Source organism: Hemicordylus capensis, chromosome 7 (assembly GCF_027244095.1).
Source record: "Hemicordylus capensis ecotype Gifberg chromosome 7, rHemCap1.1.pri, whole genome shotgun sequence".
NCBI lineage: Eukaryota > Metazoa > Chordata > Lepidosauria > Squamata > Cordylidae > Hemicordylus > Hemicordylus capensis.
This window is the reverse complement of record NC_069663.1, coordinates 33,925,268-33,937,782: the sequence shown is the minus strand read 5'-3', so window position 1 is coordinate 33,937,782 and position 12,515 is coordinate 33,925,268. Positions and strand designations below refer to the sequence as shown.

Here is a 12,515-nt window from a genome sequence, read left to right as displayed (position 1 = left end):
AAATAAAGACATACATAAATAAACAAACTTTCCTCCATTTAGCAGGCAGAAAGCAACTGTCCCCTTTCAGCCCAGAATCCCTCCCGGAGGCTGGTGTTGGGGGTCTCCCTTGTGTTTCTATGTAAACCACTTTGATAATTTCTCCTGAAATGAGGTATAGAAAAATAGTAGTAGTAGTAGTAATAGGAATAATTGTTTCTTTTTAGGTTGTGAGGTCCTTTGGGCCAGGGAAACAACTTCTCTCTTTTTTTCTTTGCCATGCAACACACTTTGAGAGGTTTGTTTTTATTAAAATATTTGTGTGCTGACTTTCCTCCACCACCACCATGGTAGGTCAGGGTGTGAGAGGGCATGTGGTTGCAACACACAGAGGCCCTGCATTGCTCACACTGGCTGCCAAATCCAAACCCATTTCTTTGCCAAACACCTCACGTTACTATGTCTCTTAAATTCTGAGGACACACAAGAAGGGAAGGCAACCCACCAAAACAGACCATGAACCAAAAAAACCCCAGATGATGCAAAGCTATTTATTGTAGAAGAACAAGTCCCTATGCGTTTCGAGGAATGACCTCTTCTCTGGGGGATATTCTATTTTGGGGTTTATCTTCTGAAATTCTGAAGCAATGAAGTGGGCTTCATCACGACAGGTTCAAATTTAAAATATAGTGATAATAAGAGGGTGGCAATGAGCTGGGTCTCATGATCAGTGAGACCTGGTTTGGGGAGCTAAGCGGGGAGTGCGGGCTAAGCCCGTGAAACCCACACATGAGCGGGGAGGGAGCCTTGGATGGCCGGATAGGCCACCCACAGGACTGCCAGCTCCGTGATGGAGCCGGCGTGGGCTAGGGAGTTCAGGGGCCATGTGGCCGCCGGAAGCTCCAGTACGCCCTGCGCAAGTCTCTGGAGAGACCCCAGGAGCTGGGAGGGGGCTTTTCACCTCCCCTCCGGGGGTCTACTCGTGGCAGCTACTCACCACGCTACTCAATAGCGGCGCGGCTACTCACGATCAGAAAAACTGGGTTTGCGGGGCGGGATACTTGAGCGGGTTACCCGCTCAAGAACCACCAGGCTCGCAGCCGAGCCCGGTGGTTCTCACGACTGTAGAAAATTGGGCTAGCGGAGGCTAGCCTGATTTTCTACGATCATGTGAATAGCCTCAATTTCTTCCAAAATTCCAGTGGACCTGCCAAAGGACCAGTCTAATCCAAAGAACCAGTCTAAGGTTAGGGAAACATTATGAAACATGAAGAAACACCAGCATCCCATCCCACAGGGATGTTGTAAGAGTGAACACAATCAAGGTTCCCAAGCACTTTTCTTCAGGAAGGTTCACGCATCATAAAGGTTATTAGTATCACTGGAAGCTGCCTTCTACCGAATCAGACCCTTGGTCCAGCTAGCTCAGTACTGTCTACACTGGCTGGCAGGGGATCTCCAGGGTTTCAGACAGGAGTCCCTCCCAGCCCTAACTGGAAATGCTGCCAGGGACCAAACATGGGTCCTTCGACATGTAAAGCAAATGCTCTGAGCTATTGCTTAAGGGAAATACTTTACAGCACTCACAGTCTGCCATCCAAATGCAAACCAAGCAAACCCTGCTTAGCAAAAGGGACAATTTATGCTTGCTACCACAAGACCAACTTTCCTCTCCAGATGTTGGGAATGTTCGACTAAAACTCCCATTATCCCCAGCCTCAATGTTCCACAACAGAGAAGGACCCAAGTTTGGGAATCCCTACTGTGGTTAGCCAAGACAGGGATGGGAGAGACTCCTGCCTGCAAACTTGGAGAAGCCGTTGCCAGTCTGTATTAGGCAATACTGAGCGAGATGGACCAATAATCTGGCTCGGTATAAGGCAGCTTTCTATGTAATGTCTGAATCTGCACCAGACAACCACCATGGTTTATTTCAGACAGTCAAACCAAGTTCTGAACCCAGGTTTGTCCCAACCATGACCTTGCGTGATGTCTGAAGTGGCAATTGGGGCTTAATCTTGGTTTGTTTCGGTGGCTCCACCCTTGCAGGGCTCCTGCTTAGAGAGAGGCGAGCCCAGATAAAGAGAAAGGGGGCAGGATGCAAACAGCGCTATGGCAAAACAAACCAAGGCGTGGCGATCATCTGTGCTGCCACTGAAGGCTTGCTGAATGAACTTGTTCAAAGAAGCCGCGCTTCTGTGTGATGCCTGAACCGGCCCCTGAACCCAAAAGCGACAAACGTCAAGAGCAGCAGTTGTGCTGGTCACTGGGGAGGAGGTGGCCATGGGACCCGGGTAGCCCCACAACCTAGTCCTGGGCACCTCTAACTCCTTCCTCCCCCTCTCAGGTTTCCGGCTCCAGCTGTCACTTCTCAATAAAAAACCGGCAAATGGAAACCGACGCCAGGGGAGAGGAAGGCAGCCGAGGGCCATCTGTCACCGCCGGCAGATGATTGGCGTCTCCAAACCTGCCGTGGTGGAAGCAGCGGCTTTATGGAGAGCAGCTGTCGCTCCAGACAGATTGGCAGAGAGCAGCACTGACGTCAAGCCGTGCCGTGCCAAGCGGGACTCCAGCAGAGCCTCTAGGCAGGCAGGCAGGAGCCGTGACTCTTTGGCACTGCTTGGGGGCACCTCACAAAGCCCAAGAGCTGCGCCTCCTACTCAAGGCCAGGAGCTGGGATGGGAGAAGGGCGGGAGGGAGAACTTCCCCCTCTCTAGGGGGCCGGGGACACCTTGCCTCCTTCCGGGTCCCTCCCTCTTCTTGCCACACTTCATTCCTGCCACTAGCAGGCCAAGATGGTGGTGTCCATACCAAGCAGGACCTGGGTGGTTCTGGTCTCCAGATTGGGGTTCTGAGATTAGTCACTGGAGCTGCTGCCAGTCAGGGTAGACAACAAGACTGGCTGAAATGGACCAACCATCTGACTCAGTAGCAGGAGCAGCTCATCCTAAAGAGTCGGGGGGCACTAAAAGAGGCACAGCTGCCTCTCCTTCCCAGAGCTCCGTTTGCTTCTCTCTCTCTCCCATCCCGCTCCACCCCAGTGTTAATGACAGCCACGCTGCCTGCAGGCTGGCCATTTGACAGGTACAGCTGCACTCTACCTGATGAATGGCCAGCCTGCAGGCAGCGCAGGGCAGGAGAGAGAGGGGTAAACAGGGTTCCGGGAAGGATAGGCAGCTGTGCCTCCTTTGGCACCCTGCCCGGCTTGTTAGGATGAGCCGCTCCTGTTCAGTAGAAGGCAGCTTCAGTGTTTGAGTCACTTACAGCAATGAATTATGATTATTTACCTCTGGCTTTTCTAAACGGCTTGCTGTGCCAAGAACCGCAGCACCCGAAATGGGGAATGGCAAGCACAAAGCAGAAGGCTGGGGAAGCAGGAGAGGTGGGTTTTCTGGCCCTGCAGTTTGAGAGGGCCCACAGCCTTTGCATATGGAGACGCCGGGGTGTGTGTGTGTGTGTCTTACCTGGACACTCGGGGTTGTAGCACTCCCTGGCGTCGGCGTGAGCCCCTTTGCACTCTGCCCAGCCGTGAGCGGAGACGCTGCATTTGCGGGTACGCTGCTGAGTCCCGTTGGAGCACGACACGGAGCAGCGGCTCCACGACCCCCAGTCTAGCCACTGGCCTTCCACTGGCAAGGAGAAGCACAAGACAGAGACCCATCAGCACGGGGTGGAGGCAGGGAGACTGGGACACAGAGATGCCCTCGTCTCCCTTTCGCCCCACCATCATCACTACCATCTCAGGCAGCTGCCTACTCTAAGGCGGGATCCCCCAACCGCCAACCCACGTTCCCCTGATGTCGTTACACTCTCTTCCGGGTTAACGCCCATGGCCCATCCAGGCACCCTGCCTCCGAGGGACCTGCCCGGAGCAAGGAGTAGCAGAGCAGCTCCACTGAGACAATCTGGGAAGCCAGCTCAGCTGCATGCCAGGCAGAAGCAAGGGGAGGAAAAGGAAAAGGGAGCAGCCACAAGGCCAAGCGGGTTATGACGGGGCTGCACAACGTTGGCCCTCCTGCAGGATGACAAGATCGTCCCCGGCTAATGGCCAGTGTGGCTGAGGATTATGGGGAGTTGTAGCCCCCATATAGCCCACCCCTCCCTATTTTCTTCATTATCTCCCTCACTCCGAGGGGCTACCGGAGAGAGGGGTGAACATGGGCCCCCTCTCTCCTAGCTATGCCCCTGGATGGTGTCAGACATCACTTGGAGCCACAGATAAAGCCTGGTTCTGTGCATTGCCTCCAAGCCTCATGAGAACACGCTCCCCATTTCCTGCCCACATTTATTATATTTTTATACCATCCCATCTAACAGATCAGGGCAGTTTACAGTGAGCATTTACTTCCAGTTTAGGATGAATGCAGTTTGAGCACAATGCCCGAACTGACTGATCTGGGCTTATTTGATCCTATTTACTTGAAACGAACTGCAATCTGCACCGAAGGTTTGAAGCGTGCTACAGATGGCAGTTTATTTCAAGCAAGTCGGTTAGAGTAAACCAAGATTGGTCAGTTCAGATATCGCGATCGATCCTGGTTTATTCTAACCTAAATTGGAAGCAGATATTCTCACAGACAGGGGCAAAGACAAATCCCAAGGCTTGGGGATGCCATGTGGGGCCTGCATGGTGTCTGAACTGGCCCATTGGGCGCCAGGACAGAATGGAGGCAACATTGTGGGGAAGTCAAGCAGTACCACAAACAGGAGGGGGCGCTCCATCCCAGAAGGAAAACAAGAAGCAGGAAGACCCCCACTCCCTGGCAAAGTGCCTCTATCTTCTGATTGTTATGTTATGCCCAGCATGGTCCCAAAGGGTCCCTTGGTCGAGGAACCAGAAATCATCACCTGGACTGCTCAGAAATTCTGCTGGACCCTTATAGCGATATCCTCAAGCACTACCTTCTGAGTCAGCCTTGGACCAAACAAGGGACCGAGGAAGCAACTCCGTGATGGGACCGAGGCATTCTGCTTTGCTTCAGCCTCTGAGTCCAAGCCCACTGGTGTCTGTAGGCCTGGATGCATTTAAATGCATGTACAGTGGTGCATTTCAAAGAATTTGCGGCTGTGTGTGAGTTATTTTTTTAAAAAGACATGGGGACTAGGCCCTTCAAAAATGAACAGATTGCATCCATTCTTCTGCTATATGTGCACTGAATATTACATGTGAAGAATTCTCTGTGTGTGCGGATAACAATTGTCTGCAAACAGTGTGCATGCTGAATGCAACAAGTGAAAGGGGTTTAGTTGCTATTATTGTTCATTTACTACTGCTACTGCTACTAGGAACAGTTATATACCGCTTTTCAACAGAAGCTCCCAAAGCGGTTTACAGAGCAATAAAAATAAACCAAATGGTGATAAAATAAAAGCCTCTCCCCAAAGGGCTCACATTCAGATGGCACTCTCTGATGACTTTCAGGGAGGCTTACAGCTGTTACTGTGCACCCGAGGGCATTGAGATTTATTGTTTCTGTTACAGCATGTGCAGAGTGCCACTAAGTGCTACAACATGGGGCTTAGGGGCGGCAGCAGCCCACTGAAGGAGGGCTTGGCCTGCTTCAGATCCCCTTCCAAATCCTCTCCTTGACCCATTTCCCATCGCTGCCTTTGCTTAAAGCGGTTTCCTGCCTGCCCCTCTGTGGAGAGCTGGTCTGGTGGTAGCCAGCATGACTTGTCCCCTTAGCAAAGCAGGGTCTGCCTTGGTTGCATATGAATGGGAGGCTAGAAGTGTGAGCACTGCAAGATATAAAAGATCTTTGAAGACTCATCTTTTTAACCAGGCCTTTTAGATTTTGTAATTTTAAATATTGTAAATGCTTCATTTTAAGCAGCTTTTTTTGGAGTTTTAATTGATTTTAATGTTTAATTTATTTGTATTGTTGTTTTATGATTGTGAACTGCCCCGAGACTTTGGTTTGGGGCGGTATATAAATGTAGTATCATCATCATCATCATCGGGAAGGACTCGAAGTCTGGATAAAACAAACCAGCCAATAACACCTGTCTGACTGTGTAAACAACAACAACAACAACAACAAAATTCCCCTCAGGGGATGGAACCGCCACTCTGGGAAGAGCATCTAGGTTCCAAGTTCCCTCCCCGGCAGCATCTCCAAGAGAGGGCTGAGAGAGATTCCTGCCTGCAACCTTGGAGAAGCCGCTGCCAGTCTGTGAAGACAATACTGAGCTAGATAGACCAATGGTCTGACTCAGGATATGGCAGTTTCCTATGCTCCTGCGTTGTTTCTCTTGCCTTGCTCTTTCCTCCTTGCCTGCAAGCACAGATTTCCCACTTGCTAGAAACTTCTCCTCCTCTGCCAGGATCTGGCCCTGCCAACAACTAGAGACCCTGCAGTGTCCGACATATGGACACATTTGCAACAATCCCTCACGCAGCATGGAAGGTCGACCGAAGCATGTACAGAAACAAATGTTCAGAGGGCCTCTTTGCCCCAGGAGCAATCCCAGCAAGGAACACTGCGCTTCTTCGAGGGCTCTTCCCTTCTCTTCTGTTTCCACCTCCCCAGGCACCTAGCAGGCCAGTCAACAGCTGGGGGCTGCATCCTGCCCGAGGGGCTGTGCATTGTTCAAGGTCGGCCTACAGTCTCACCCCAAGAAGCAAAGGCCAGGACCGGTGTATAGAAACAGGAAGGAGGAGGGAGAAATGAACGGCAGCACGTTACAACTGCCGCCTCCTTGAGGAAACCATACAAGAGCGGCTCCATTGCATAAACCCAGAGCCCGCTTCAGGCTGAGAAAGCAGGATTGTGGAGGAACCTCTGAGGGAATTCGCCGAATTTTCACCTTTGGCGAAACCCTGATACAGCCTTCACATTTTACAACGTCCAGCACGATCGCAACGTTGGATCCTACCAAGGGGAGCGACCGCACCCAAAGCACACCATGACCACTCCACGTCTCCAAATTTCTGATGTCACTGGACCAAGGCGGGATGCCACCACACGGAAGAACAGCCAACTTCTCAGGTGATGCTCAGACCTCCTCTGGGAGGCACACTTCCCCACCATCACCTTCTTCTCCTTCATCCTGCCCCTCAGTGTGGCCGTTCCTGCCACTAACTTTGGGATGGTGAGCGGCTCTTCTGGTAGTGAGCATGAATGGTCCCTTTTGCTAAGCAGGGTGTGCCTTGGTTTGCATTTGGATGGGTGACTACATGTGAGCTCTGCAAGATATTCCCCCGAGGGGACGGGGCTGTAGCTCAGTGGCTGAGCTACAGTGAACATAAGAATAGCCCTGCTGGATCAGGCCCAAGGAGGCCCATCTAGTCCAGCATCCTGTTTCGCACAGTGGCCCACCAGATGCCGCTAGCAGCCACAGGCAGGAGTTGAGGGCGTGCCCTCTCTCCTGCCATTACTCCCCTGCAACTGGTGGCTGTTTGGCATGCAGGAAATATCCCAGTTTCAGTCCCTGGCAGCATCTCCAGTTGGAACTGGGAGAGACTCCTGCCTGAAACCCTGGAGAGCCCCTGCCAGTCAGTGTAGACAGTACTGAGCTAGCTGGACCAAGGGTCTGACTCAGAATAGGGCAGCTGCAGAATCCAGACGACCCTGTCTTGCAACCTGTCATCCTACAAAGGAGCCACCTCACAAGCTGACAACTCCAGGCCCCCCAAAAACATTGCCATGAGAACCGAAAGGGGGTGGGAGAGGAGAAAGAGGGGTCAGACCTAGGGGGGAAAGGTGAAAGCGAGGACAGAGGCCAAGGGCTCAGAGAGCTGGGGATGGAGAATGCCCAAGATGTTCACAGGTCCCCAAGCCCCAATACATGCCTATACACAGGAACATAAGAAGCAGCCTTCTACTGAGTCAGACACTTGGTCCACCTAGCTCTGTGTTGTCTTCACAGACTGGTAGCAGCTTCTCCAAGGTTGCAGGCAGGAATCTCTCTCAGCCTTATCTTGGAGGTGCTGCCAAGGAGGGAACTTGGAACTTTCTGCATGCAAGCATGCAGGTGCTCTTCCCAGAGCAACTCCACCCCCTAAGGGGAATCTCTCACATTGCTCACACATGGAGTCTCCCATTCAAATGCAAACCAGGCCTGACCCTGCTTAGCAAAGGGGACAAGTCAGCTTCCTACTCCTCTACTGGTACCACAAGACATCAACCATGACCTGAAAACACAGCTGGAGAACAGGCCTTGTCCAGCACTCCGTGGGCCTTCAGATCCGATCCGAGGCTGATGCTCCGTTTTCTCATGCTAGGGAATTTTATTATTTATTTACATTTTATATCCCGCTCTTCCTCCCAGGAGCCCAGAGCGGTATACTACATACTTGAGTTTCTCCTCACAACAACCCTGTGAAGTAGGTGAGGCTGAGAGAGAAGTGACCGGCCCAGAGTCACCCAGCAAGTCTCGTGGCTGAATGGGGATTTGAACTCGGGTCTCCCCTGTCCTGGTCCAGCCCTCTAACCACTACACCACGCTGGCTCTCACAAGAATGCCTGTGCGACTTGGACCCAGGGGTGGGGTCTAAGGATATATTCACTTTGCGGCAATGGGAGAAATTGGGGAGGGGATCCGGAGGGGGGGGGAGGAGAAGAGGGACATCCACGGCGCTGGTTACTAACCGGGGCAGAGTGCGATACTGCAGGCCTTGGCCTGTCCCGCGGCCCCCTCGCAGGCCTTCCCGCGGTGCTGTGGGGCTCTGCACCGCCGCATTCTGGTCCGAGACCCTCGCCCGCAAGTCACGGAGCACAGACTCCAGGGGGACCACTCCTCCCACAGGCCGTGAACTGCAACACAGCACATGGGGTCATGCCTGGGGGGTGGGTGGGCTGCTTCTCAGCTGGGGCAGGATTCTGGGTGCAGCGGGGAGAAGAGGGAAGTGGGACTGGTTGGAGTGGGGTGGAAACAGTGAGACAGAAGGAGAAAGGGCTTGCCTGGTCTTCCCTGGACAGAGCAAGGAGCCCTGGGGACGAGAGGACGGAATTTAAAAAAATAAAGAAAGACATAAGGCGAAACACCATGAAGAGCTTTCTAACAAGAGGCCTCAGGGCTGGGGTGGTGGGTTAGGGTTAGGGCATGGAATAGGGGATACAGGAGACCTCTTGCAACCCTGATTCATTTCTCTGTTAACCTACCGATCAGAGTGAATGCTGAATGCTATCAGCCCCTAAACCTGGGGGTCTGAGGGATGCAAGGATTCACATGATGTTGCCATATACCGAGTCAGACCCTGGATCCATCTCACTCAGTATTGTCTACCCGGACTGGCAGCGGCTTCTCCAAGGTTGCAGGCAGGAGGAATCTCTCTCAGCCCTGTCTTGGAGTTGTGGCCAGGGAGGGAACTTGGAACCTACATGCTCTTCTCAGAGCGGCTCCATCCCCTGAGGGGAATCTCTTGCAGTGCTCACACTTCAAGTCTCCCATTCAGATGTAACCAGGGTGGACCCTGCTTAGCTAAGGGGACAAGCCATGCTTGCTACCACCAGACCGGCTCTCCTCTCAGTCACCACCCAGCTCTGACCAACAGAGAGGGCAGCAGGGAAGCCAGCCAGACCTGCCAAGGAAATGGCTTCATGGTTTTGGAACCTCCCCATTCAAAGGCAGTATATCTCCGACTACCAGATCCTGGGGACAAACAGAGGGAAGCTGGTGCTCCCAGGCCTTGCCTGCAAGTTTCCCAGCATGTGCATGGTCACTGTTGGAATCAGAATGCTGGATGGAAAAGGGGCCCTTGGTCTGATCGGGGGGGGGGACGGGACCAAAGGTGGCAGCTCGGGTTGCTCCTCTCTCTCCCACGTTGCGTGCAAGCAGTCCATTCATCAGGTACAGTTAGCCGCACAGCTCTACCTGATGAATGGCCAGACTGCAGGCCGTGTAGCAATCAGGCGGGGTGGGGGAGAGAGGAGCAACCTGAGCTGCCTGCTAAGGAGACCCCCCACCCCACCCGGCTCATTAGGAAGAGCCTCTTCTGGTCTGATCCAACATGGTGGCTCTTCTTAGGTGAAATGCACAGCTGCCATCAGCCCGCTTCTATCGCTATCATCCGGCTGAAAAATGTGTGACGTGACTTGGCAGCCAAAGGCGGCCAGGGGAATGCTGAACATAGCGACATGCCTCGCATTCAGCGAGATCTGCCCTCTGCACGCTGCAGCCGATGTGGTGCATAGCAGAGCCAAGCTACAGCAGGCATCGCGAGCCCAGCCATGGCCAGGAGAGAGAGTGGAGCAGCATCATGCCTCGGTGGTGGGCACAGTGCTCAGCCTGGCCTTGTCGTGCTGGCAGACGCTCAGTGGCAAAGACACCTGCTCTCTGAAGAAAGCCCAGGATCTTCATCCTGACTAATCTCTTCTCTGCCTTCTTCCTCCCAGAGTCAGAAGCCTCGAATCTTTTGCTTCTACAGAGCGGTCAGTTCCCAAACAGCAATTTTCGTCAACATAAGAACAGCCCTGCTGGATCAGGCCCAAGGGAGCCCATCTAGTCCAGCATCCTGTTTCACACAGTGGCCCACCAGATGCCGCTGGAAGCCTACAGGCAGGAGTTGAGGGCATGCCCTCTCTCCTGCTCTTACTCCCCTGCCTCTGAGGCTGGAGGCCTCATCCTGCCTCTGAGGCCGGAGGTGGCCTATAGCCCTCCGACTAGTAGCCGATGATAGACCTCTCCTCCTTGAAGTTATCCAAACCCCTCTTCAAGCCATCCAGGTTGTTGGAAGTCACCACATCTTGTGGCAGAGAATTCCACAAGTGGATTATGCGTTGTGGGGAAAAGTACTTCCGTTTGTTGGTCCTAGATTTCCTGGCAATCAATTTCATGGGGTGACCCCTGGTTCTAGTGTTATGGGAGAGGGAGAAGAATTTCTCTCTCTCCACTTTCTCCACACCGTGCATGATTAATAGATCTCTACCACATCTCCCCGCAGTCGTCCTTTTTTCTAAAATAAATAGCCCCAGGTGCACCCTGTTTAGCTGAAGGGACAAGTCATGCTTGCTACCACAAGACCAGTTCTGTTCTCCTCTCCTCCATGATTTTGTCTAAGCCCCTTCTGAAACCATCCAAGCAGGTAGTCTGGGATTATAGCAGCTGTAGCCCAACATCTGCAGGAGGGACGAGGAGGTGCACCCCTGATCTAAAGTAAGGAAGGCTGGGAAGGATCCCTGCGACAAGGACGCTTGGGCAGCAGCTGCCAGTCTGAGCAGACGATGCTGGGCTAGATAGAATGACTGTCTGACTCAGCATCAGGCAGCACCACATATTCAACTGGTTTTCTACACGGAGAATAAATGGGTCCATTGGTGACTGCCAGCCATTCGCCACATGCACAGTGACACAAAAACCTCAGACTAACAGATGTTTGGGATTAGCAGCCGGCAGATTATCCCCATCCTCTCCTCGCTGCAATCCTTTTGGAGGCATGTAGATGGCTAGTGCCCAGCTAACTGGACCGTTGCCCAGCCCCCATAAGACCATTTTGATCGGATCTGCTCTGATGCTTCCCAACGTCGACCTGGGCGCCTCCCATTTCAACAGAGCAGCAGAATCCCGCAGCTGAAAACCAAAATACATGTTGCTCCCTCTCCTTCCACCCCGCCACTTTAACATCGTTAAACACAGAAACGTGGCCAAAGCACATTCTGAATGTGGGAACTTTTAGGGCATGGGTTCCACCCACTGCTGGAGGGTCTTCCCAGGTAGCCTGGCCCCAAGTGAAAGGATGCAGAAGATGGTCAGAAGGCAACTGCACTGAAGACAAGGCAATAATTCCTTATGGAAATTCCTTGGTCCTGATGTTTCATCGGACCCTGCTGAAAGTGTTTAATGTGTTGCAAAGTGCAGAAGGAATCAGTCTATTTAAAAGCCCCATCCCTGCATGACTTAACTGGGGAGAGAGGTTGAGGCTATTCACACGACGGGATGAAATCAGGCTAGGCTCCGCTAGCCCGATTCCGTCCCATCGTGTGAACCACCAGGCTCGGCTGCAAGTCCGGTGGTTCCTGAGCGGGTAACGCGCTCAAGTAACCCACTCCGCAAACCCGTTTTTAAAAAATCATGAGTAGCCGCAGCTACTCACGAGGAGACCCCCAAACGGGAGGCTTAAAAGCACTCACGCAGGACATACTGGAGCTTCCGGGGGCCGTGCAGCCCCTGATCCTCCCAGCCTCTGCTGGCTCCATCACTTGTATGTGCGGCCAATCTGATCGTGAGACCTGCCTCGTTGGGGTGGCACAGCAGAAGCACCCTGGTTAGCCACAGCCCCATAATGGGACACCACACTTCCCACACACTTCCCTTCCCACCACACTTGGGACACCACACTTCCCACCGCCCCAGGACATCGCCAACTTCAGCACTTCACCGTGGAGCAGGAATGCTCAACTTCGGCCCCCTGGCTCCTATAATCCCTGGCCATTGGCCACTGTGGCCGGGCATTATGGGAGTTGTAGTCCAAAAACAGCTGGGGAGGGCCCTACATTGAGCAAGCCTACTATAGAGGCAAGCACTGAATGCAGTGTAAGTCACTGGGAGGACCTGGGGACACCACGTGGGGATGCCAGTGGGCTCAGACCACGTGG

General features: G+C 53.1%; 1 protein-coding gene across 9 annotated transcripts in view; it reads right to left on the bottom strand.

The window, feature by feature from the left end:
- ADGRB2 (adhesion G protein-coupled receptor B2) overlaps positions 1 to 12,515 on the bottom strand; it is a 190,123-nt gene that overhangs the window by 72,219 nt on the left and 105,389 nt on the right. For all 9 annotated transcript variants that reach the window (XM_053267535.1, XM_053267528.1, XM_053267529.1 and 6 more), the window contains one exon: positions 3,444 to 3,608. In XM_053267535.1, coding sequence (XP_053123510.1) covers positions 3,444 to 3,608 — 165 coding nt within the window. The remainder of the gene's footprint in view (positions 1 to 3,443; positions 3,609 to 12,515) is intronic.